Here is a 26,979-nt window from a genome sequence, read left to right as displayed (position 1 = left end):
AGCAAAGGCAAGTATATGATGTAATAGTTCAGCGGAAATCCGCTAGGTGGAGATAAGTAATTAAAGAGAAACTGAGACTTCCACCCAAATGTAGCAATTCGCTACTATGGAAACCCAACTGGGTTCCTCGAAAGAAAGCCTCGCAGTTGAAGAAAAATTCGTCCTGGTCCGGGACTCGAACCCGGGACCACCGCCTTTCCGGGGCAGCCGCTCTACCATCTGAGCTAACCAGGCGGCTAGCAGATGGCAGGGCGAAGTCGAATTTGTCGACAACTCGAAGCAAAGGCAAGTATATGATGTAATAGTTCAGCGGAAATCCGCTAGGTGGAGATAAGTAATTAAAGAGAAACTGAGACTTCCACCCAAATGTAGCAATTCGCTACTATGGAAACCCAACTGGGTTCCTCGAAAGAAAGCCTCGCAGTTGAAGAAAAATTCGTCCTGGTCCGGGACTCGAACCCGGGACCTAGCGGATTGCGGATCTCCACCTAGCGGATTTCCGCTGAACTATTACATCATATACTTGCCTTTGCTTCGAGTTGTCGACAAATTCGACTTCGCCCTGCCATCTGCTAGCCGCCTGGTTAGCTCAGATGGTAGAGCGGCTGCCCCGGAAAGGCGGTGGTCCCGGGTTTGAGTCCCGGACCAGGACGAATTTTTCTTCAACTGCGAGGCTTTCTTTCGAGGAACCCAGTTGGGTTTCCATAGTAGCGAATTGCTACATTTGGGTGGAAGTCTCAGTTTCTCTTTAATTACTTATCTCCACCTAGCGGATTTCCGCTGAACTATTACATCATATACTTGCCTTTGCTTCGAGTTGTCGACAAATTCGACTTCGCCCTGCCATCTGCTAGCCGCCTGGTTAGCTCAGATGGTAGAGCGGCTGCCCCGGAAAGGCGGTGGTCCCGGGTTCGAGTCCCGGACCAGGACGAATTTTTCTTCAACTGCGAGGCTTTCTTTCGAGGAACCCAGTTGGGTTTCCATAGTAGCGAATTGCTACATTTGGGTGGAAGTCTCAGTTTCTCTTTAATTACTTATCTCCACCTAGCGGATTTCCGCTGAACTATTACATCATATACTTGCCTTTGCTTCGAGTTGTCGACAAATTCGACTTCGCCCTGCCATCTGCTAGCCGCCTGGTTAGCTCAGATGGTAGAGCGGCTGCCCCGGAAAGGCGGTGGTCCCGGGTTCGAGTCCCGGACCAGGACGAATTTTTCTTCAACTGCGAGGCTTTCTTTCGAGGAACCCAGTTGGGTTTCCATAGTAGCGAATTGCTACATTTGGGTGGAAGTCTCAGTTTCTCTTTAATTACTTATCTCCACCTAGCGGATTTCCGCTGAACTATTACGCCTTTTATCTTAAATCGTCCGACTATTGACAAGTGCAAATAAAGTATTAGGGCTCACGGTACGAAAATGATGTACTTACACTGGCGCCGCTCTTTACGGGCAGCGCAGTGGCGCCTGTGCGATGCCATTACAGCGAGACGTGTTGAAGCTTTTAAGGGTGGCTGACATATTGGCGCACCCGCGTATTTCGTCCGCGCATAGTCGCACCCGTGCTTAGTTAGAACACCTGATCCGAAGAGTTCAAGCACAACGCTAAACCTTGCTATCGCTGTCAGTAAGGACGAAATTGCCTTTTTATTATTTTTTTTGCGATGTGTAGCTGCGTGCACTGAAACCAACGTAAGTATAAGCGTGTTGAAGGTAAATAGAGAGAAATAAACGTTTATTTCTCAACTAGCGAGAGAGAGGTGAGAGATCTAATAGCAAATTAATGTAGGTCGGCTGCTGACAGTCCTTCAACTGCAGATAAGCCATTATTGGCTTGAGATCAGGCTTTTCGTGCCATAAGTAACGTAAAAATCAAAGACGCCGGCGACGCCACCTTCATATTCCTGCACATGCTCTCGATGGCGTCATAAGTTTTGACAGTGTCTTGTCGAGGCTGTAGTTCATCGTTTGTTTATAGAACAAGAACTATATTGCATTTGAAAATTAATTGAGATTTAATCTGCCAACTGCTCTCGGCTCTTCCTGCATAAAAGGATCTGAGTAGGCTATAATATAAAATTTGCGACCTCCCTGCGAAGTAATAGGCGTCGTGGTTTTCGTGAAATTCAGTATAGGAGCTTGCGTTCATTTTATATCTTGGTAAGTGATTACTTTTTGTCGTAAAAATGAGGAGAGAGTTCGCATAGAGCGATCTTCTAATCTGGGGTGAGTCAATGTATATTTTTGTGACCCTTTTAGGCCAAGAGCGAACGAAGCGCTAGTGCACATACAGTGCATATAATGATCGATTGATGGACTTTAACGGCCCAAAGCAACACGAGGGCTATGCAAGAGACCCCAATGTGGATGTCTTCTGCTTAATTTTGACCGTTTCAAGTGCTCTGACGCGCACGCAGTGAGCCTACATAACCGAAGTGTAAACAATAAAGGACAGGAAATAGAAGCACGTTTATTGGAGATTTTTGTGCATTCGGTATTCATGTATGGCAGCTATAGCGGCGTCGTGAATATCATTTAAAATAGGCGTACAGCGATGTTATTTTCCAATAGACGACTGTATCAGTGATACGCAAAAGATGCGTCATAGGCTCAGCATAGAAAAAAAAATTGCAAAGTTAGATTTCGCGTTTCATACAATAAAATGAAGTTACGAGATGTCCGTGCTACGAAAAGAAGGAAATGGCACTGCAGCTTAAGTAAACCCGCGTTGTACGCGTGAAATATATGTATTCAACGTGGCATATTTCTGATTATAATGTACATTTTCTGCATTCTCCGTACAGCCGCATTTATGAGGCACAGGGTGCGAGTGCTGATTTCTTAAATGAAAAAATAAAGATAAACAAAACAAAGGCAATGCTTTTAAAATATTCCACGAGTGGCAGACTCACCAGCGTGCAACTGCGCAGAGCCGAATGGTTTTAAAAGGTAAGAACGAGAAAGAGCTGCAAGTCCTGACGGTAAACAAACCAAATAAATAAAGGAAAGAGACGTCCGAGCCGTCAGCCCAACATCTTAAAGCGCTGCAGTCTGCGTAAAACGCCAAACCGAGGGCGGAGATCTCCCCGTCTTGCTCGCTTCCAAATGGGAATGTGTAGAGTCCGCGCAGTTCTCGTTCGGAAGACAGAGCCAAATGTTTTACATCCGTTCGCAGAGTGCACCGAGCGATCTCGGAGAGGGCCACGGAGGCCACTTGGCCTCTCGCGAAGTCTCGAGTTGGCTTTCAACTTCGGCCCCTTTGCTCCCGCTCTCACATGTCACGCGCAACCGGGCCGCATTGTCCGCGTGCGCATTGCGTCGAGCTCGCCTCTTTTCTGCTGTTTTCCGTGCATGTGCTCTCGTGACGCTTCTTCTTTTATCTTTCATCCTTACAGCTGCTTGCTGTAGTTATTTCTGTTTGTGTGCAAGAGCGTGTTTGAGAGGGCGTTTTGTTTTGTGTTGTAAAGTTTCACCAGGGAAAGCGCCTGCATTCGGCGGTGCGTGCTGCAGTTTCAACTGGTTGTTCAGCGTTCAAGTTTTCCAAGGTTTCAGACAGAGAGAGCACGAAGCCAGGAGCCAGTTTTTCGCCTTGTATTGCCAAATACAATGCGCCGATATTCGAGGACTACGTGAACACTGTGAACGCTGTTTTAAACAAGGAACGTTGGTCGTTACTATAGGCTCTGCACGGCAAAAGTTCTAGACAGATAAAAGTTTTGAAGCAAGCAACCAGAAAACTGTTTCCGTTAAAGCGGTATACACTTGGCGCCCGTAGGCTTGACGAAAGTTTAGAGTAGGGTGCACAATCCGCGCTGGCAGCAGACACGTACGATGGTGCTAGCGCGCCACCGTTCCGCTGAATAGAGACCTCAGTGTCTGCCACTGACATCAGAAATAAAGGTAAACTGAACTTCGTAACATGTCACGGACTTCAGTAGATAGGGATATAGCAGGAAAAGTTTTCCAGGTAACGCTGACAAGCTTGATGAAATCATGCTTTCTTCCCAACTCAGTGACATTACACTGCCTGACCCAGATGTTCCAAAGTTGGATTGCCACTCGCAGAGCAGCATATATTACAGTAACCGGGCCTTGGCGGTGTATGTTCCTTTGCTTCTTAGTTCTGCCATATAGAAGATGACGGCTACGGTAACGCCGCAATACGCAGGGAAAGGTCGTGAGCGTTACTATAGACGTGAAGCATGACGCCGGCTGGTGCTTGCACTCCAGTTCAACACCTTGCATCGTAAATATTGTCGTTGCGTGTTGCTCTTCGCAAAGCAGTGAATGTGTAGAATTGTTTGTTCTTGTATAGCGTCGCATACTATAGCATAGCGTCCACTGGTTCCGTCGAGAGGAGTCGCCAACGACTAGCGGGAAGACAAGCGTATCTTTTATTGTTGTAAACGAAATAGTGACGAAAACAACATATAACCCGGGGAGGGTTAGTCAGCGTCACTCATGGAAATGGCGGCCATGAGTGGCGATGGAGTGTGTGAAGACGATCGTTCAAGATACTGGAGGCTTTTCAGGAAACTTTCGTTATGCTGCCAACAACAATACAAGCAACTTGCGTCTTCTATCTGTAAACAGCGCAGGAAACCTAAGGCTAATAGAAAAAACACACACCACCAAACGCTATCTGGGGGTATTATCGCGAACACATTATTGGAGTGCTTTATTGCGAATAGCGTTAACAGCTCATTGTCGGATAACGATTGGATGCGCCCCGTCATTGGCGAACTAATGTTTTATGAACTATGAACGTTGAAAAGAGACTTAGACATTAAACCAGTCAACCAATTTAACTTAACTAGAAACGAAAACTTGCGCATGACTATTTTTCGTGTTGGCTCAATAGTTTACTATGGACGTTGAAAAGGGACTTCGACATTAAACCAGTCAACCACTTTAATGTAACTAGAAACGAAAACTTGCCGCATCACTATTTTTCGTGTTGGCTCAATAGATTTCCGAGAGCAAGAATGATTTATGGAAACTCCGAAACCACCGTGCACAGCCAAGAGCCCCCATGGGCACATAATTTACATACGCGGGATTTATGAGCGGTCTAGCGATGCTTTTGGATTGCTCTTTTTTATTTTTTAGCTTATTTTGGGGGCTTATATTGCGCGATCATTGACTTTGCTGTGTTCTATTTTTTTTAACAAAAGAAAATATGCCGTGTGAAAATTGTTTGCAGTGCGAACGTTAGAGGAGAAAATGTCGTAAATTCGGCACCTGTTGCTGTTGGTTCAATTAGCTTTAACTTTGGGATCAGGTGGAGAGGTGTGTTTCCTGCTACATCATGTGTCTTCTGTGTTGGTTAAGGCGCTATGTTGTTTTCCGGTTGCTGTGTTTTCTTAGGTCTTTATTTTTATTTTGCGCCGGAACCCTAACGCCTGTACGTCATAGTGACGTCACGGATTTCACCATACCCTTTAGTATTGTGACCGGTGTGCCTATGCAAAACTTCTTGAAACCTGCAAAGTTATATCTTTGGTTCTTCTAGAATGCAGTGCAACCAATCTTTACCGATAGAAACTTGACTACAGACTCGAACAAATGCTGTCAATATCCATGACGTCACGGTGAGCTAGCGCGCGAAGTTAAGGCGGCGTCGCCACCGGCCCTTCCGTGTTTGCGTTTTTTTCTGACTTACCAAGCCTCCTCTCGCGGTAAGAGTGGCGTTTTTAATACTGTAGAAGGGTAATCTACCAATACACCTCAAATAATTTTTTTAATATTTAGTGTTTCTTTATTTTTGAGAATATTTTTTTTTAATTTTGGTTGGTTAATGAACCGGAAATGTGCACCTAAAAATCTGCTTTCGCTTGTCATTCGATAATTTCTGTTTTCAAGTACCACGGTGTGGAGCCCATACAGATGTTTCGATGGGTTGCGACATTGATCTTTCGCTGTGTTTTTACGCACAGCGGTCTAGTGGCAGGGCATCCGCCTTGTTTACGGGAGGTAGTGGATGTGAATCCCGATGTTGCCTGACAGCCGCTGGATTTTTTAAATGCGCAGCATTTCTTGGCGAACATTTGTCACCTTGACAGTATCTATCTATCTATCTATCTATCTATCTATCTATCTATCTATCTATCTATCTATCTATCTATCTATCTATCTATCTATCTATCTATCTATCTATCCGCCTACGTCTTGGTGCTCTCATGGTCGTATCGTTAACTAGGTATTTAGCAAAATTGGCATACTATGACAGCAGTGTATGACGAACATAAATGATAGGTCATGGCATGAATATCATGACATGTGTGTCATGTAGGTCACGAAACAGCCGCCTACGTCTTGGTGCTCTCATGGTCGTTTCGTTAACTTGGTAGATACCAAAATTGGCATAGTATGACAACAGTGTATGACGAACATAAATGATAAGTCACGACATGAATGTCATGACATGCGTGTCATCTAGGTCATAAAACAGCCGCCTAAAATGAAACTAACTCAGCAAAAAAAGAGTCACACTCTAAAACCACTGAAATTGGTTCGGACGTGGGTACTAAGTGAAGGCAACACTAAAGTATGATGCTAGAAGTCATAGTCATGAGCATGACTCAACAAAGATGACAATGACTCAGTGAAAAAAGAATAACACTCAAAAACCACTGAAATGGGTTTGGACGTGCGTACTAACTGAAGGAAACACTAAAGGATGGTGGTAGAAGCCATGGTCATTACCATGACTCAGAAAAAATGACAACTCAGCGAAAAAAGATTAACACTCAGAAACCAATGGAATGAGTTCGGATGTGGTACTAAGTGAAGAAAAAGGCTAAAGGCTAAAATCATAGTCATAAGCATGGCTAAGGCTTTCGCCTTAAGGTCTCCTAGGCGTTGCTAAAGGGACTCCTGAGGACTCGTGACGTGAATGTCACAACATGCGTGTCATGTAGGTCATTAAAAAACCGCCTACCTCTTGGTGCTCTCATGGTCGTTTCGTTAACTTGGTAGACTCCCCGCACACTGATTCGCATGACATCGATTCTTACAGGGCGTGGGATCTGCCGGCTTTTTCATTTTCATTTCTTTTTTTTTTTTCTGATGTCTTGCCTGAGGAGACAGAGGCCAAAGGCTTCAATCGCCTGACGGTGGCCTCTGCTCCCCACAGTTCGCAATTATTGCAATACAAGAAATAAATCACAAATAAAATGTTCAGAGCTACACACAAACGAAAAATGATGCAAAAACCAAAGTGATGATCACAGTGATGAAAAAAAAAAAAAAACATTTACATTTCGTCACATGAGTAGAGTAACACAGAAAATTTCTATATTTGTTAGCAATGAAGGAGTAATATTATACACTCAATATTGCAGAAAATCGAAGTGTTACAACAATGGTCCATTACAGTATCATATCCTGAAACAAACTGAAGTAACAGGAGTAATTGTAAGTGTCACTTATTCACATTAACTACACATTTAAAGTGTTACGGAACAAAGTAGTAATTAGTACATTTTCTAGCTTGGAGATGGTCACATTCCGACTTCAGTAGTTATGAGATGGATCTTGAACATATGCTTTAATTTTTTTGGTGGATTTCTCCAGCTGATTATGTCTTCATATTTATCCAGGAAACGCGTATGATAATGTATAGTCTTCTTTCCATAATTTGCCCTGACTTTAGGTAGTAGACGTTCAACTTTCCTCAATCACTTTCGGTAGTAGTTTATTCTTTAAAAGCATTCGTATTGTGTATATGGTGCATAAGCTTGAATAAGTATATCTGATCGGCTTTTAACATGTTATGTTTAATGAATAATTCCCGCGTTCGTAATTCGCGTATGTCTCCTATATAATTTTCAAGTAGACGCAGTACCCTTTTTTTGCAAGACTAATAATTTATTGTAGTTGCAGTCAGTAGTTGTGCCCCAGACTAAAGTACAGTATGCAATTTTTGAATACACTAATGAGTAATAAAGGTTTCTCTTCAGCCGCAGCGGTATTAAAGAATTAATTCTCCGAATGCAACCTATGGCTTTGGCTATGTCTGAGGTCAAATGTAATGTGTGTGTATTCCAGGTCATGCTTTCGTGGAACCAGACTCCCCAAAATTTCTGTTCCTTCGTCCGCGTAATTTGTGTCGATCCATAATTGATTACAGTATCGCATGCGTCAGGTTTGTTTGGTGGTGCAAATAATATGTACTGTGTCTATTTGCATTAAACTGTAGCTTGTTATGTTGTAACCATGTAGATAATTCTTCTAGATAGGAGTTTGTCATCGCTTCTACTATGTCTTGTTTAGGGCCGATCTCCGCCAAATCATTAATGCAAAGCAAGAACAACATTGGCCCGAGAAAGAACAACGTTGGCCCAGCGATTAATGAGTAGAAGTCTGTTTCTCTCTCTCTCTCTCTCTCTCTTCCATCCCTTTGTATATCTCAGCTTGACAAACGCCAAGACGTCAGAAAAAAATGGCGTTTTGGGGGCGGGGGATGGGGGGGAGTTTGGTGTGCGCGCGCCTTCAGTGCGGTCGTGCGGCTCAAGCTTACAAGTCAAGGTCTATCCTCGGGTATGAGGAACTTTTATAGCTTGGCACGTTAGATGCTCCGCGTGGTTGCGCTTCAGCTATTTCTCCTTCGGCGGCCCTGCACCTTCGCGATTTCTCGCTGTGCGACGAACACTTAGTTGCAGGGCGCTGCGCTCCGCAGAATCGCGTTCCAGTGCGATCGAAGGCGCGGGTGGAGACGCCAGGAGCCCACGACCGTTCTTGCATGTCTATCTCGAGTTCGAGGCAGCACTCGAGTGGACTATACCTTTCTGAACACCGTTTCTGCTTTGTTCTTCCGACTTCCTTTAAGGCAATCTTAAAAACGTATTCATGGGGCGAAGTGTCGTGCTGTATTGTTCCGTGTATTTAAAGGTACGCTTGCCTCAGTGCATAGGCAGACACGTTATTTATCCTCCACCACCCGATGCAAAGAGTACCGACTGCTGGCGCACATTTCCCGCTAGCCGATGCCCTCGCAGGTATAGAACTTCCAGTTTGCGCAGAGTCGGATGCCTGTATTATGAAACCTCTCGGAAAGGACCTCGCAATGACTGTCAAGTTCATTCATTCATTCATTCATTCATTCATTCATTCATTCATTCATTCATTCATTCATTCATTCATTCATTCATTCATTCATTCATTTACTTTAACGTCGCAGATCAACACACGGGAAGTGAGAGACTCTGTAGTGAAGGGCTGCCGGTATAGGAATAATTTGGGCCACCTGGGGTTCCTTAAGTCCACCTGAAGCGCGGTACACAAGAGTTATTTTTAGTTTTTACTTTTCATTCCCGCCTCTATCGTCAGCAGTGGAGCCTGTGACCGCGTACTCAGCAGCATATCGCAAAAGCCACTGAACCACCAGGACGAGTTTTCGGTGTGAGTGCGAATATGTAAGGACAGCACAGCGCCTCAGTACGACGGCGAAGTTCCTTCCAAACGCGACGTACTCTGACTTGGCGCATTCACTGCTCCGGTGCATCTTGCTTGCTCCCTTCTTTCGCCCACACATCTACATTTTCTTCGTGCACTCGCGGAAAAGCCCCCTCCCCGATGCCACAGTTGCGGTGGTCTCCTGTACCAGATACATGCGGTCCTGCTCTCCTTCCCACGTCTTCTTCTCATCCAGCTACTTGCATCCCAACCGTAAGGCTGCTGACGCCGTATCCGCTGCAGGCTCAGCGGTACCTGGCCGCCTTCATCACTGCATTGATGAAGACTGCGCCCGTGGAATCCTGAACTGAGAGACCCCTTCCACCACTGCTACTATACCTGACATTTGATAAAGATAAATAGCATCTCTGTCTTAGCTTGGTCCTGCTCGCCTGGCTGGGTCTCCGTCAAATGTAAGGCGCCGAAGCGAAAACGTTATCTTTAATCCAGGCATGTAACAACTGTGCACTAGGGAATCGTACGTTCTCGCAAGGCTTGCACATTTCTCGAACTATTACCCACCATCGCAAGTAATAATCGCTAGCCACTGGACTGATTGTTTCATATTTACCATGTAGTGGACGAAACAGCGGTAACGGAGCTCGTGGATAAGATAGTGTCACAAAACTAATCAATACAAATTCGACGCAAGCCAAGCCGGGCAAAGCTGCTCGGTGTACATTCGTATTTTCCTTGAAGTCACAAACGTCGGAGAGAGCCAGCCAGGAAACAAGAAAGTAAGAAAATGCACGTATTCTTACTGAACAATGTGCGCTGTCGAGGTCGACCGCCGCATTGAAAGCCGGACATCGATGGAACCTCCCGCCTTGAAAGTTGTAACCATCATGTCTGTCTTAGTCTCTTAGCCCCGTTAAAAAGAGCACTGTTTGCATTAAGAAGCAAACATCACTCTTGCTCGCACAACACTTCTGCTTTTTTTGGATCTTTAACATTACGCGATGCTTGGCAGAGACTGTGATGTTCGTCAGAAAAACAAAAAGACAAATATGCAAATGGTGCCACTTATTGAACCGTGCATGACGAATTTCATGCTTCGGCGTTTCAGTGCCGAACCGCTTTGTCGACACGCGGCCCCCGCTCGAGAATGACACGGAAGGACGTGCACATCCGTTTTTCGCTTGCCGAGGAAAGGTGCCGCCTCTGCGCCTTTCAGACCAGCTCTTCTCCTCGCCTTCCGTTTACGTTCCTATCTATATGTTTCCTTTATTTTTAACTTTAGTGACGCCATTTTTTTTACATCCGGCGGGAACAGTTCGCGATTGCCTTTGTGAGCATAGAAGGAAGCAAAGACAGGCGCACTTCGCTCGTCGTTAGAGCAGTTGTTTGCCTTTATTTTGTCGTTTTGGCTACGTCCCATTCCATGTTTGCCTAACAATGCGTGACGTGTCGCGCACTCGTGCACGTTTCAGTTGGCAGCCGCTGCCCGCGAATGCGCAGTGATTGGAACGCTCGTCTTTTCGGACCAACGACGCGCCCAGTTTCGTATTTTGAGAGCTGCTATGACAGCTGCACGCAAACTGAAAATTTGGTGTCGTAAATCGGCCCGTATACGAACAAGAAAACGCGATTGAACTAAGCAAGGTGCAGCGCACCTCGTGAGTTCTGCTTATCGTCTATCGTTTATACAGACCCCACTTTCGTTTATATAAATAGTAAGATTGTCGGGGAAATATGCTCTGTCATTCAAAAATAGCTTTAAAATGACTTAAATTCTTTCTTTTGCGCTTCTTCCGCGACGTTTCGGCTTGTTCGGGACTTCTTTCGGGTTGTTCGAACGCGTAGTCAACGATTCGACCGATGGTAAACAGGAGTTTGTCATTGTGGTGCTTTTAAATTTGATATTTATTCTCAGCTGCCTAAATTAGGCTCGAAATTAGAGGGTTTATGAGCATTTTTTCTATGTCGTCAGCAAGAAGGAAGTGTCCATTGTAACCATTACCGTGGGCGAAGCTTAGACGGAGCTGTTCGCACTTCCAACTTGTACGAGGAATAAGTCGTCAGTCTCATTTACCTTACTGATGTATTCTTGTAGCCACTATGGATCGTGTACCAAACTTATTGAATCTGTTTATCCATTTAATCATTTCAGAAAAGTTATACGAAACATGTATTTTCACGTTAAACGAAGCAATCACTCGCAAAAGAAATCTATGGGAAAGCCAGGGCTCCCATTTCGACGCTCTTGCCGTTGTGGCCTCAAAACATGGCCTATATATCTATGACAGCACGGCCTCGTCGCGTCTTCCACCCTCAGCGAACTTATTTACCCTTATCTTCAGCACAACTAACAAAAAGAGTACAAGCCGGCCAGTAACAATAACACCTCAAACACACACCAAAAGCAAAATACGCCCTGAATATACATTTAGCATTATGAAACGTCGTTCCAGCGCACAAATGAACACGTTGCAATAATATACGTTGAAGTATTAAATATAGGCTTAAGAGACCGCCTATATTTAAAAGGAATCAAATTGTCACTCTTTTGAATTTGTTGCAGTAATTTTAACGATCGGCACTGCATCCTTTATGAAACCGGTCACCGGTGGTTAGTGGTTATCCAAGTACACGGATAGACTGAATACAGTACTTTTAGACAGCCATTGCGACCGCTTGTATAGGTTGAACTAATTTCTTTCACTTTTATTCCAATTTGTCGTGCTGAGGTATATTCAGAATACGCCTTCCAGCGCACGCTGCGCTTCCCAGTTTACAAACGTCACAATTTTCGCATTTTCAACTCCTTCGAGAGCAGCATAACTAAACAACGGCATGTGTAAATTAGAACTGTGTCAATAACGGGAGAAAACGCGGATTATAGTGAACTCTGAAATCGACATTTCATACTTGCACCCTCGGAATAGTGTGCATTCACTCGGCGATGAGAGCTGCTTTAGCTTCCATTGAGCGTATACGTGTATATCAGCGAATATTAATTGACTCGCTATGCCGTTGGAAGTCATAGTTCATTTCTATCTCGACCGCATAAAACAGTTTGTGGGAGAAAAAAAATTAAAGGCAACAGTTTTTTCTTTTCCCCTCGTGAAAAAAGCGGGATTTGTTTTTGACCTGACCATCAATAGATCTCCGTAATGCTTTTTTTTTTTTTAGATTTTAAAGCGAAGCTCTCTTTGCGAACCATCCCGGGCTTTCCTGACCGGGACTAGGTGTTGCTGTTTTTCCCGAATAGCTCATACATAAAAAAATATATTCAAAATTTCTAGAAAGAAAGATTACGTGCCCGATGGTGGAATCAAACTTCGGTCTCCCTTCACAGCAGCATGATTATCTTGCCATTAGGCTAGTCTTTTTCTTTTTTTACACACGCACACGCGTTATCAATCATTAGGCCACAATCGCACGTATTCTCCATTCGTTTCCAACGCCAACTAGCTCTTTGAGATAATCACCGCGTGTGGAGCACATTCGCGCTCGCTAGTTTCACTTACGTCTAATCCGCAGGAATGAAATGGCCAAATTTGTTTCATTTGATTAACCGCGTCACGAAATCTTCGCTCCATATAGATTCGCAGATATGCGTCGGATCGTTTTTTGCACTCCATTGGCAAGTGTGTGAAATGTTTTTCTTACACATGAAATCTGAATCTGGGGGAGCCTTCGGCTCGCCTAGATCTCAGTTCCTCAGGACTCTATAAATAAAGTTTTTGTCATGTCATGAAATAGAGCATTCCGCACAGTCTGAGCTAGCTCACTGTGCTTAGTTGAATCAGCTTTGTGCCATGAACCAAATGATAAGTCGTCTTTGCAGCGAACGTTATTCTTCTTGTATGAGCATTGAAAACAAAGAAGAGAAAAGCAAAACCGCGAGAGAGCCCAAATTGCACCTTTCGTAAATTGTGCATGCAAGGTTTTTCATTCCCTTATACTTGGTGATTCAGTGAAGGCTTTATGTAATCCGTAGAATACACCAACAGTGATAACCTTATTTTTTATGACACATTATTCGCGTGGGTGAAAATTAGAACTATGACAGATAACGCTTCCTTAACTAAAGTTTCTTAGCTTTTTAAAATCTTAGCTTTTAGAAACTAAAGTTTCTTAGCTTTCTTAATCTTTTTCTTAGCTTTTTAATTTATCGTGATTGTGGACTTGAAGCCTCAAGACAGCCAGGTTCGCTTACTAAACATCCTGACACGAGCACCACTTTCGGTGTATTCCCGAAACTTGCGGAAAGGTACGACGATTGGGCCATTCTTCTTTATGAACGCTTTCCCTATATCTAGAGGCATTTCGTCCTGTAGGCGAAACAGGCGGCCGCCAATATCGCGGCACTTCGGGAAGGGCGCAGCACGCCTCGTAGCCCCTCACCGCTCTTCACCGGCAGGTTTCACGAGCTACATAGGCAGAGCGGGCTTCGTAAGCGATGCCCCAACCGAAAATTGGAACGTATAATGCGGAGACAGTATAATGCGCAGTCACCTGGGTAACGTGTTGAGGGTCTCCGCGTCTTGCAGCCTTTACTGGTAGGCATGTCATCGCTGTCACCGGTGGACCGTTAGAGTTACAGAATGGGTACCAAGAGAAGGGAAGCGTAGCCGAGGACGGCAGAAAACTAGGTGGAGTGATGAAGTTAGGAAATTTGCAGGCGCAAGTTGGAATCAACTAGCGCAAAACAGGGGCAATTGGATGTCGCAGGGAGAGGCCTTCGTCCTGCAGTGGACATAAAAATAGGCTGATAATGATGATGTTATCGCTATGGTGCAGAACGCTGTGCAGAATTTAACTACTTCACGAAAGCTTCGCTTCTCAGATTCCAGCATGTGGGTTGGATCTGCGTTCTTTTTTAAAAAATAAGTACTGAAAGACTTCGCTGAAACGCCTGGCATGAGTGCAAAAGGAAAACACGGCGTCTTTCTGTGGTCTCAGCGAAAAAGGGTCTCTGGGGAGTGCTTTACAGTACGCGTACAGTAACCGTGTGTCTGTTTGCGTCATGTTTCGCGACCCTGTTTTCTGAAATTCTTTAGCGGAAGTGTTCTCTTTTCTTGCTGTTAACTCGTCGCTGCTTGTGGAATATAGAGCAACGTGTCTCTCCCTTGTTCGCAGCTCGCTCGACCGGCTGGAGCGGTGCCTCCAGGCGGCCTCCAACAACGCGGGCTGCAAGGAGGAAGTGAGCGCGCTGGTGTCCACTCTGCTGCGCGTGGCGCGCAACTTGCTGGGCGACGTCTACAAGACCCGCTGCCGGTTCAAGTGCAGCTCGGCCTGGTCGCTGTCGCCGCCGCGGCTCATGGTGCTGCTGCTTTTCGCGGCAGGCCGTGCTGAGCGGCCGCCGCTTATAGACCGCCGGGGTTTAACCAGCTGTCGTTCCTCTGGGCGGCCTTGCGACCTCGAGGTCCCGGACCTCAACCGTCACTCGTTCGCCTGATTTCTTCGCATGAACGGTCCACATCGCCGAAACGGGGAGTTTGTTTCTGACTTCGTACGGACCGACGTGATGTACCTACTTCATCTGGCCAGACTGCAAGAGCCGTCTGCGCAGGCGCCACCGCTGCCGTCATGGCGTGCACGAACTAAGTCGGTCGATTCCGTGGTGGGCCCTCGTTAATGCGTTCTTCTCGAACAAGACGATTGTTGTTTTGTGCTCGGAGTGACAAGGGCGTTTGCTTACATCGCACTCTAGTAACTATGATGCTACGAGCGCTTGACTTCAACGGTCTCAGGGGAAAGCAATTCCGATACCGTTCCTTGTGTCAAATTGAACTTTCGGTCGGCCTGAAACTTGAGACCGTTTCGCAACGCGTCATCATTTCATGAGAACGAATAGCTCTTCCTTCCCGAGGCTCAAGGAAGGCACCGAAACACAGGAACGGATAAACTACGAGCAGCCAACAGTTTGATAACATGAAGACACCGCGCATATATCAAGCAGGACGGCTGTCATTGAAACATCGGCAGACTGGCACGTCACAGGAGCATACCGCTATGCTCCACTGACATTGTGCGTGGCGCGTTACTCAGGAGTTCTTGTGGATATCCGCATCATGGTGGACCCTACTTTGTATTGCTGTGCTCAATCTAAACCCCTCGACCGACCACGCAACTGCTTTCTTGAATTTTCGAGAAGGCACAGGATGTGTTGTCACGACCCCGTTGTGCGCGCTATCTCGAACTCCCGCTTTATCCGCCACTGGTGTCCGCTCCATGGTATATTGTGGACAGTCCTTCAGTACTTTGAAAGCAAGTAGAAATGTGTGCCATTGTGTGAGAAATGATTAATCTTGTTTTTTACCGATACCTATTTTTTTTCTCACTGAAATGTTCTGCAATAGATACCATGGCCCAATGTTGTCTTGAAAGAGAAAGTTTACAGCTGTATAGAGGAAGTTTGCATGTCATGCTTTTCTTTCTCACGGCCTTTCACAATTGGCGATCACTGTGTGTTGAAGTGACTTAATCGCATTCAGGGGGCTACACAAACAAAAGAAAAATTTATGAAACGTGCTTATCAGCCCTTACAAAAAAAACGAAAAAAAAAACAAACAAGAAAAAACACTAACAATTGAACGTGAAACGACTTGTAGCCTAGGTATAGGGGAGAAAGCACGCAGCATGCCAGTTCAACGTGCCGAGTGCTGGCTGGAGGCGTGATTGATTTAATTGCAATGGAACTAGGGGATGCACAGTCGGCAGTTCTTGGCGCCATAACTCTTCTATAGCAATACATTCTCTCAGTGCATTTTTTTTTTCAGGGATACTTGAGATGCTGACGCAGTGTTCAAGAAGCTTATTCTCTGCATCGCACTTGTGCAGCCGTAAGTCCTTCGTACTTAAACGTCAGTACGGCCGTGATAGCACAGCCTACTGCATTTCCTCGCGGACCTGAGAAATCTTCAAACCTAGAGGGCCATGCGTTTTCTATTGTTTCCTATTTGTAATTGTTTTGCGTCTTTGTCAGTTATCTTTGATTTCGTTGCCGGCTTTCGTGTGTGACAACAGGAGCACCACCTGTGCCGGCCCACTCAGACGAGCTGTTCTGCTTCTACACAGTGCATGAGTAGCCTTCACAAGACTGCCGTCACCGGCCCCTGCATTGGTGTATTGTGACACATCATCTGTGCTGGCATGTGCGCATCCGCGCGAACTGGTGTGTTTGGTGACACGGCCACTCCCACACCTCGCCACCGCTTTACCAGTTGCATCTGTCTAAGGGGGATGTGTGTCGGACCTGTGATGCCTGCGTGCGCACGTTGAAGAGATCGGACAGCGGAATGACGCCGCGACTTAACGAAGGATTAGTCAACTGCGTGAGCCTATTGTTCTTAGAAAACCTAGTGCGTGAACTGTTGTGCCGCTTTGGCGAATTTGTGTTATTTTGAAACTAATTCGGCCTCTGGAGACGGTAAAATGCGAGCAGGTACAGCCGCATTCGATATGGCGAGCCGCCTTGTGTCGGCTTAATTGTGCGCCATGTCGCTCCAGCCACACGGCGGATGAACAGTATAGTATAAGCACAGAATTAGCTATACGGGCTAGGGTACTGTTGCTGTAAAATTTAGTGCGAATTTAGTACGCTGATTGGCGACGAATTATGCACGGTGATTTATGACTTTCGTTCTCTGCGATGATGTTTTGCCTGGCAGCAGATGCAACGATAAAGCCTTCAAAACATACCTGACCAACAAGCGTACTTTGATGGGCTGTTGCAAAGATACTTTCCTGGATCACTAACTACCCACACTGTACCTATACATCGGCGTTCCAAAAATCATCCAACTTAACACGATCCCTGCAAGTATGCGAGAACGTGAGTCAGAAAGTAGCTGTGCATTGTTTCATAGCGTAAAGAACGTTCTACGCCATGACCGAATGAACCACTTCGCAATAGACAAAGTGTGGCGCATTCATGTGGCTGGAAACACACGTACTTGAGCGAATGTAGCTGTTGACAATTCTTCACCTTCACGTGAATTCGGGTCTGCCTCAGACAACTGATAGCGCGTGCGTAATTGTCGGTGACGTAGCTGCAGAGTGCTTTCGTGTGCTGCTCAAAGAAATGAACAGGCCTGGAATGCAGATCGGATTCGACTCATACACTGCCAGTTGAGGCTTTGCGTGTTCCTTTGCTGTCGTTCATTCAGCCACGGTCCCAATTTGTGGTCGCCAATTGTGCTGTAATGCGATTAGGTATCAATGCAGGTTGCTGTAATTCTGAGTCTCAGTTGAAACATTTTGTCCCTGAACTTGGAAACAGCGGGCAGTGCAAACAAGGATTCATAATCTGCGCAGTTTTGGATAACTTGACGCTATCTATCCTTTCGGCATTATTCATTAGGCGTCAGTTGCTCAACCGACCCACTTATCGACGTAAGCGCAGTGTTTTAAACGACGTTTCAAACCTACTTACGACATGTCAAAAAGTTGTTACTGACGCTTTGTTATGCTGTTTAATTTTGCAATACGGCCAGATTGCCGTTGTGCGCCTATGTCACGAGAAAGTGTCCGTAAGTGTCCCGTTGCGGTTGATCGAAGAATGTGCGAGAACTCTAGAAAAGTACATGGTGTGCACAAAGACTGAACATGCTATTTCGCTGGTGGCGTAGGTGTCAACGGCAGCAGTCGTTGCCACTTGCAAGTCATGTGCTGTGTAGCACCCGCTGATAAATTCTCGCCTCTAGGAATGTTAACCGGAAAACCAAAGACAGATTATCGCCAGAGCTATAAATAACTTATTTCACAGTGTATGACAGCGCCATTTACTATGCCCTTCTCTAGCCCCTGTTCCTTTTTTTTTTTTTCTGGTTACGTTCTGTTTTGCAAAAACGAGCACGCGAGGGCGAGCTTTCCAATTTGACTCACCTGGAAAAGTAATGAAAATATCCGGTAACATGCTTTGGCGAATGAATTGCCAAACGCCGTCCGCTGGATAAATGCTACTGTAGAGGCATATACATAAATGTGCGATTTCTTCATAAGAATAGCTTGTGGAATTTCTAACCGTATGATCTGCCGATGTGGCTGCATAAGGATCTGGTGTGCCTATTTCACATGTGCACAGATGTTGTGCTCGAAGAAATTTTCGAAATGTGTGTGCTTTCTCGAAAAGCGCAAGAAATCTAAGTATTTATTAATAAAAACTGTGATGCTCCGATCCCTAATTGGAACTTTTCAGATCCGCTAGGCGCCTTTACCGTAAAGCCGACACTTTGGCATGTCACATTTCAGAGTGAAGTATAGGGAGTCTCAAAGAACGGAGCGAGATTTCCATTCTTGCAACCTTTCTTGAAGTGTTGTGCAGTCCACCTGTCTTTGCGGTACAGTGCCGCCCTTTTCCTTTGTTTCTCGCGAGCGGAACTGAGCATTGTTGTGCACTCGTGCGTGCGTCTACTCATTTTGGTTACCAGCTGCTTGCGTAAGTTTCTTTTGTAAAAGATTTTTTTACTGCCGTATAACTCGGCGTTTTCTTCTTCTTCGTTGACGTTCGAGCGTCTCTTTCATTCCTTTTTCTCGCAGTAAGGGCTTCCCGATGGTAGTTCTTTCAGTGTCTTGTGAAGAATGTATTTCATTGCCAATATTGGCGGAACGAATATAAGCTTGGTGCTGTGCCTGTCCAAAGCGCAAGCCTATTTTCTTTCACGCGCATGATTTTTATTTGTTTGTTTGTTTTTTTTTCGAAAGCAACGGGTGCATATTTGCACTGCTTGGTCATCGCTAAGCCTTCTTCCCTGATGGCTAAGCGACGTAGCCGAGCCTTTCTCGAATAACGCCGCCTGTTCAAGCGCCCCAATGCGCAGGTTTCTCTTCCTTTGCTCAGCCACTTTCAGGCCTTCAGCATTTTGCTTAATGTCCCCTTTCAGTGGCCGACCTAAAGAACTGCTCATCGAGATGACCATGCTAGCGAAACTTTCGTTCTTCTATTCAGAAAAAAAAAGTGTGCTGATATATTGACATTGTTGATCCTGTTGTAGTTATGATTAAAGACAACATTTCTTTTTCATCATATATTGCATTCGTGTGTTTTCACTGGGGGCTGCAGAAACGAGCCATCGCTTAAGCTCTGCAGTTGAACTGCAGTTATTTATTCAGTACAGCAACCGTAAACTAGCTCTACAGGCACTCGCCGACAGTCAACTCCCTCAACTCACATCCAGGTAAGTTTAAAGTAGTTAATTGAAATCGGGGGAATATGGAGGAAGCGAAGCAGAAGAGCCCATTCAAGTGAGTGTCAGTTTCAGTTTATTTATTTCGTAAGTGCATGCTTACATAAATATTGTGAGCGCAACACATGCCTGACTTTCATCTTCACCATCTCTAAATATCATCATCCATTGCACATCTTCCTCATATGTATATATAATCATCAGCTGCAAAGCTTCATATTCGTGTGGCAGCTCGAGCACGGCGTCGAATATTTTTCTAGCCTTGACCTTAGAGCAGGCTACTGGCAAATACCGATGCTCGAATCCGACTAGGAAAAAACGGCGTTTGCACCCCAGATGGGCTCTACGAGTTTAATGCGATGGTTTTGTGGCTCTGGCAATGCGCCTGCCACCTTCGAATGCATGATCGATAATGTCTTGCGTGGTTTGAAATGGAAGACCTGTCTGTGCTATCTCGACGAAATTGTAGTGTTTTCAACCACGTTCTCCCAACATTTGCATTGTCTTGATGAAGTCCTTGCCTGTCTTGAAAACGGTGGCCTACAATTCAACACAAAGAAATGCAGTTTCACCAGCAAGCCCATCAAGGTTCTGGGGCACTTAGTCAGCAAAGAAGGTATTCGATCGGACCCTGAGAAGCTTGACGCCGTCCTCGAATTTCGTCGTCCGCTGCGTCAAAAATACCTGCGCAGTTGTCTCTTCTTGCTTCCGGAGCTTTATACGCAACTTCGCTGCGCTTGCGTCCCCGTTCCATCAACTCCTCGCAATTAACGTGCCCTTCGTTTGGTCCGACGAATGTGAAGGGGCTTTCCTGGCTTTGAAACATGTCCTGACGTCGGACCCGGTGCTGTGCCACATCGATCCGAGCGCGCCCACTATCCTTCACTCGCTAGCAGTCATGCTTTCGGTGCCGTTCTACTGCAACGTGGCAACACCTTTCGCGAACGAGTAATTACTTACGCTAGTCGTATTCTAACCGCTGCAGAGGAGAATTACACCGTAACTGAGTAGGAGTGCCTTGCTGTTGTTTGGGCAGTGCAAAAATTTCGCCCATATCTCCAGGGCCGCCATTTTACAGTCGTTACCGACCATAACGCACTGTGCTGGCTTTCATCGCTAAAGAACTTATCTGTTCGCCTTGTTCGCTGGGTGCTTCGCTTAACAGGAGTACGATTTCGATGTCACGTACAGGTCTGGCAAGAAGCATCAGGATGCCGTTGCTCTATCTCGTTACCCTCTGCCGAACCATGATGACTCACCATCGCCTCTTCGTGCTGGCGTACATCCCGAGTCCTCTTCATCGGCTTTACCCATCGCAGCGCTCGATTGGTTAAGACCCAAAAGCCCATCTGTTCTTGTGTCCCACCACCGTGACGACCCATACTGCCGAACTATTCTCGAACGCATGGAAGGTTCATCTTCACCTCCGAACGCCCGACTTCGTCGACAACTTCACCAATTCAAGCTTTACATCGCTACATTTATCACGTCGATGGTAACAAATGGGTTCTGATAATAGCACGTTCTCTGAAACGTGAGGTGCTGGAAGCCTTTCACGATCATCCGACCGCCGGTCATCTAGGCTACCACAAGACTTAAGACAGAATACGAAGTCGCTGCTTCTGGCCTGGCCTCTCTCCGGTCGTTGCGAAGTGCGTTGCATCCTGCGTTTATTATCAAAGCCGCAAACGACCGACAACAACTCCTTGTGGCTTTTTGCAACCTCTCCCTTGTCCCGCTTCGCCTTTCGAAGTCGTTGGAATATATTTGTACGGCCCTCAAATGGCAATCGTTGGATTGTGACGGCCATTCACCATTTAACACGCTACGCGGAGACAGCCTCTATACAAGCGGGGACTGCCGCTGAAGTCGCCGATTTCTTTTTAATTTGCATTTTTTTACGCCATGGAGCTCCGCGCGTTCTCCTTAGTGACCGCGGCACAGTCTTCCTCTCTTCTATCGTTACCAAGTTCTGCGCACCTCGAACACCATTCACCACAAGACGACTACCAGTTACCATCCGCAGACCAACGGCTTGACGGAGCGTTTTCACCGTACCCTCTCCGACATGATTACAATGTACATCCGACCGACCACACGAACTAGGATGCCATGATTGCCATCCTGCCGTTCGTGACTTTCGCTTATAACACGGCTACGCAGCGTACCACCGGCTTTTCTCCCTTTTTCCTCGTCTATGGCCGCTCACCAAGTTTCGTTCTGGATGTATCGTTCCTTTCGACTCCTGTACCCGCAGCAGCTCCCTTCTCGGAACAATTTTTGTCTCGCCTCGCGGAATGCCGTCACCTCGCCCGCGTTAACACCGGCATCTCCCAGGACGCTCGGAAGACTCGCTATGACTCGACTCACCGTGCTGTGACTTTTTCTCCTGGCGACAAAGTTCTTCCTTGGACTCGTGCGCGTTCCCGGTTTGTGCGAAAAATTCCTCACTAGATTTATTGGACCCTATACGGTCATTGAGCAGACATCCGCTGTTACTTACCGCGTCTCGCCCCTTAGAACGCCATCTGATCACCGTTGCCGTGGGACAGACATATTGCATGTATCTCGTTTAAAACCATATGCTCGACGCATTTCATAATACTCCCGCGCGGCCAGGCGGCCGCTTCCACAGCGAGAGGGAATTAGTGTGAGCGCAACCACAGCTGTGGCGCAACACATGCCTGACTTTCATCGTCACCATCTCTAAATATAATCATCCATTGCACATCTTCCTCATCTGTATATATCATTAGCTGCAAAGCTTCATCTTCGTGTGCCAGCTCGAGCTCTGCTGGAATAAAGAGGTTCTTTATAGTATACAGAAGGAGGTCCCAGAGCATGTAGCTGAAAGGGGACCTCATGTCAGAAAATACACATTTATGCAACTATATAGCATAAAACAGCGATGTAGTAGTCACTAGGTGGAATATTATGCAAAGTAGATGAAGTACAAACTGCAAATAATGCAAAGTCAATAACTAGTAGTACAATTAAAACAGTAGTTGAGGCATTCACAATAGAACAAACCGAAGTTTTTGTGAAGTGTACAATTGAAAAACACAGAAAATAGGAAAGACGAAAGAGAAATGAACAGGAGTGAAGTGATCAGATTAGATATGTGGATAATCTTGGTTATATAGTAGAAAAGTGAATAATGTTTTCTTGAGGGGACCTAAGGAAGAGCGCTTGACACTTAGTAGGAGGCTGTTCCAAGTATATAATGCTGTGAAATATCCAGACTGTTTTCCCTAATTAGTACGTATTAGTGGCAATAAGAAATTGTTGTTAGCTGCGAATCTTGTGCGGTTTAAACTGACCAAAGTAGCCTCATAAAATATATTTACTGGGGGGAAGATTACTTGTTATCTTAAATAACGTGATGGTTAAATTATATTTAACAAGATTATATACTGAAAGTATTCTGTGGTTGTGAAGCATATCAGAAGCACTGCATTAGAATGCGCTGAACGATAATATCCGGATGGCCTGATTCAGCAAATGCTGTAGCGGTGCTATATGTGTTGGATATGTAGTTACCCCACGCTGTAATACAGTAATTTAGGGGGCCGTCAATAAAAGAATATACAGGGTACCGGGAGCAAGTTTGCGCTTCAAATAGGCGATATGCCTTGTAAATTTTAAGTTTTAATCTGGAGTTATACCAAGAAATCAGCATTCATTTACTGCACTGATGACAAGAGAATTTAGGTTGAAAGTGGGAATTAACTATAGTGTCCTATGATTCGAATGAAAAAGCGTAAAAGACGTTTTGGTAGGGCTTATCCTTAGCGAGTCAAGATGGCACCACGTTAAAATATTATTCAGATAAGTACACGAGGAATAAGGATTATAAACAGGGATAAGGTGCCTCAGAAAGGCTGGCCAACGTTTCGATAGGAGGACCTATCTTCGTCAAAGGCGGCCTCGTCATCCTCGGCGGGTTAGTTTCAAAGGGTTAGTGGAGTGACGTCACGTGGATGTCGGCTGTGGCTGGCTGTAAAGGGAGAGACTGAAAAGAAAATGAGCGCTGGCGCTTGACTGGCTAGGCGCGGTTTCTAAGACGAGGGGACAAGAGCGGGAGAGCGAGAAAGCGGCAAAAAAAAATAATAATAATAATAATAATAAAAACGACATCGGTTAATAGCCGACATCGACGTGACGTCACTCCACTAAAAACTAACCCGCCGAGGATGACGAGGCCGCCTTTGACGAAGATAGGTCCTCCTATCGAAACGAAACGTTGGCCAGCCTTTCTGAGGCCCCTTATCCCTGTTTATAATCCTTATTCCTCGTGTACTCCATTAGTCAGCCATATTTTTTTTTTATTTTGGATATTCAGATAAGTAGTTAGATGAGTGAGTGAACGATTGGTTGCAAGTAATGTGGTGTCGTCAGCGATTCAATGGTGGTGGTGTTTTTTTTTTCTTTTTTTTTTTTTACAACATACTTCAGCCCCGAAGGGTTATCGCAGGAGCGGGGAAATACAATACATGGAAAAGCATAGCACAGAGCATATACAATAAAAATTCATCGAGTGGCAAAGATCTTGCGTAACCCGGCAGAGCATTCCACAATTCTATAGAATTTCTTAGTACTCAAAATCGGATATTTTATGCAGTGACTCGCGTTCGTTGTTCATGTTTCGTCTGTTTCCTCTCTTTTATGCGTCAGTGTTGTATTGTTTTTCTTTTTACTGTATTCATTTTTAAAGCAAATTTACTTTCTGCATATAATCAAAATGGAGTAGCCGGAGGCGTATTGCTTCCAACCTGCCCAGTCAGACATTGACTCTACCCTGTGTAACATAATCTACAGCAATTGAGTGTGGTGGACGCGCGTCACCGGAAGGCCCGGCTGTTCAATTATAGATGATCATATTTGATGGTCTATACTTTTTATATATTATTTTGCCGAATACGCAAGAGATTTTCTGGAGTGTAGACGCGAAATGTTGTCTCCTGTGTTTTCTTTTTTTTTTTAATGAATAGCTGTCGGTCCACTGATTACGGTATGAAGGCTGAATTCCTCGGTAGCTCAATAAATTACGTCAACTTTTATTGCACATGAAAATGTGCGTAAAATCCAGCGTGTCTTAGGGCGTGAAGCAAGCAACCAAATTGATCCATGCAAATCGGATGTTGTGGTCACGCGGTACCACACGTTCGTAATCATTTACGTGTAAAGCGCGCAAATAAATGTGTCGAGAGCCTTGGTGAAGAAGATGGGCACAGCGGCAGCTTGCTGATGGTCTCGTAAGCTTCTGCATATTTATGAAATCTACGCGAAAACTTCAGCATCAAGTAAATCTTATGGGAAATAATTGCGGGTCTCTGTAGTCAGTAGATAGCTTTAGCTTGTCAGTAAACGCATAATGCTTCAAGGAATACCGAAATACCAGAGACGTGAACTGCAGCAGCAACGCTGGTGGCGACATCTCGGGACGATTTGTTCAACCACAACTCGTCAGGCGCGTTTTCGTTTTAAGTTAGTGTTCGTGTCAAAAAAAGAAAGAAGGATTGCATGTTTACGTTCCCGTGCCAGTCGACACTGTACACCAGTAGCTAAGTATAATATGGTTGCTTACTACAATAATAGATACACTTACCTTGTCTGTAAATATTAGTAGTAATGCTAGTCGAGACATTTGCGACGCTTCGTGTAAGCACAACGCTTCAGGTGTGGTTTTGATTTACATCTGTGTTCTTGTCGAATACGTATAAAATTTTTGAAAACATTCAGAGCCCTTACACTATGTGAAGAAGGAAGACGATCACTCGTCTTCCATCTTCACATAGTGGAAGGGCTCTGAATGTTTTTAAAAAGTTTGTTTAATTATATTTTATTTTTTATTTTGGTGGTTATGTTAAATGGTTGAAAAGACACAACACTTAACTTCGTTGCGTCACCGTATGCTGCATGTGCGAGTGAAAGCCAGTTTAGGCGACAAGATTCATACCACCTTGCACCATCGGCCGCAGCACGTTGGGCCGCTGCGCGTTCGGCTTCTCGTCGCTTTCGCATCCATTCGCGCTGTTGAGCTTGCCGGCGCTCTTTGAAGGCGCGCTCTTCCTCTTGGGAGCGAGCGACACGGTTCTTACCCCGAGTCCAAGGGGCAACTGATGATGTCGCTAGCTAAATGGTCATTTCAAGAGAGAATGAGACACGGCTGTTGGTTGGTAGAGTGTATATTACGTTTTATCCGTTTCAATATGCATCGGCATAGACAAGCGTTTGGGCAACAGCGTTCATCGCTCCGGCGCATTGTATTTGTCTCTTTGGGTCCCACATGTGACAAGGGTAGTTTAAGGGCGCGTTACAGGTCCCCGAGCCCACAGGGCTATGTGCCATTGAGCTTGGACCCTTTCTGCACTATCACCAGGATCGGCCCACTTTGTTGTTCTACGCGTCGTTTTGCCCGCAGGTGCGATCCGCCAGAACCTAGCCATATACAGCGTCGCTGTAAAAAGGGGACTGGGGGAGCGGGGTTCAAGTAAGTGTCGACGTTCATGATCGTTCAAATTATGTCATGATTCTGTCTCTCTACTTGTATTCTTCACGTTTGTTATTCACTCATTTCGTGTTTTAATCGTACTGTATTTCACGCGCAGTTACCTTGACCTTGTCTTCCTTAGCGTCGACACTTGGATGCACTTTTTTTTTTTTTTTTGCCAAGATGCTAGGTGGGCCGATCCCGCAGATAGTGAAGCCTACGGTGCAATGTGGCTAATTTTCAGCTATATTGGTGCGCTTATTACGTCCGCACCGTTAATTTTACCTAACCTGCGACTAATTCTCGCTTCTTGCAGACACCGCCGAAGCCGCCTTCCAGACACCTTTGCCTCTCACGAGCCCTGTTTAGTCCAAAGGAACTCGATCCATTTCCCAAAAATATGCCGTACGGCGACTTCGTCTCAATCTTTCTATATCTACGGCGGTGCACCCTTTGCAGGGTTATGGTGCAAATGCGGTGTAATGAATGAGAGAAGCCGACAGCAGGCCGGCCGCCAGAACGCCTGTTTTACTCTGCCTCGTCGTCTTCCTTCTCTCTGCCCCCGCCCGCCGTCCGAGCGCGCGAGTCTCACTGCGTCTTTCTCTTCATTACACTCGGCCACGCTGCCGAAGATAGCTCAGGTGGTTGTGAGGGCGCGCTGGTGATGGAAATCCATAATGGACATGTCTTGGGAATGGGAGTCGTCATCGTTAGGGTCGTTCGGTGCGCAACCAGCTTCTCTGGGTGTCGGCACTGAGTGTTGCGCTCGGGTCGCATGTCTCGCCGACGATTATCTCGTCGCACTTGGCAAAGTACGGCATACCGAACAGCTGCTGGCCACACTGACCTTCCTCCTGACCTGCCTCTTCGCAACGTTGCCGGTGACGGATAGAAGCTC

General features: G+C 45.6%; 1 protein-coding gene across 2 annotated transcripts in view; it reads left to right on the top strand.

Annotated features, from left to right (window-relative positions):
• Window positions 1–19,430, top strand: part of LOC119442979 (uncharacterized) — a 422,505-nt gene extending 403,075 nt beyond the window's left edge. For both annotated transcript variants that reach the window (XM_049662493.1, XM_037708077.2), the window contains one exon: window positions 14,538–19,430. In XM_049662493.1, the coding sequence (XP_049518450.1) occupies window positions 14,538–14,856 (319 nt within the window). In that variant the 3' untranslated portion in view covers window positions 14,857–19,430. The remainder of the gene's footprint in view (window positions 1–14,537) is intronic.
• Window positions 19,431–26,979: the final 7,549 nt, after the last annotated feature.

Source organism: Dermacentor silvarum, chromosome 2 (assembly GCF_013339745.2).
Source record: "Dermacentor silvarum isolate Dsil-2018 chromosome 2, BIME_Dsil_1.4, whole genome shotgun sequence".
NCBI classification, from domain to species: domain Eukaryota; kingdom Metazoa; phylum Arthropoda; class Arachnida; order Ixodida; family Ixodidae; genus Dermacentor; species Dermacentor silvarum.
The sequence above is the reverse complement of the archived record's forward strand: the minus strand, read 5'-3'. Positions and strand labels throughout refer to the sequence as shown.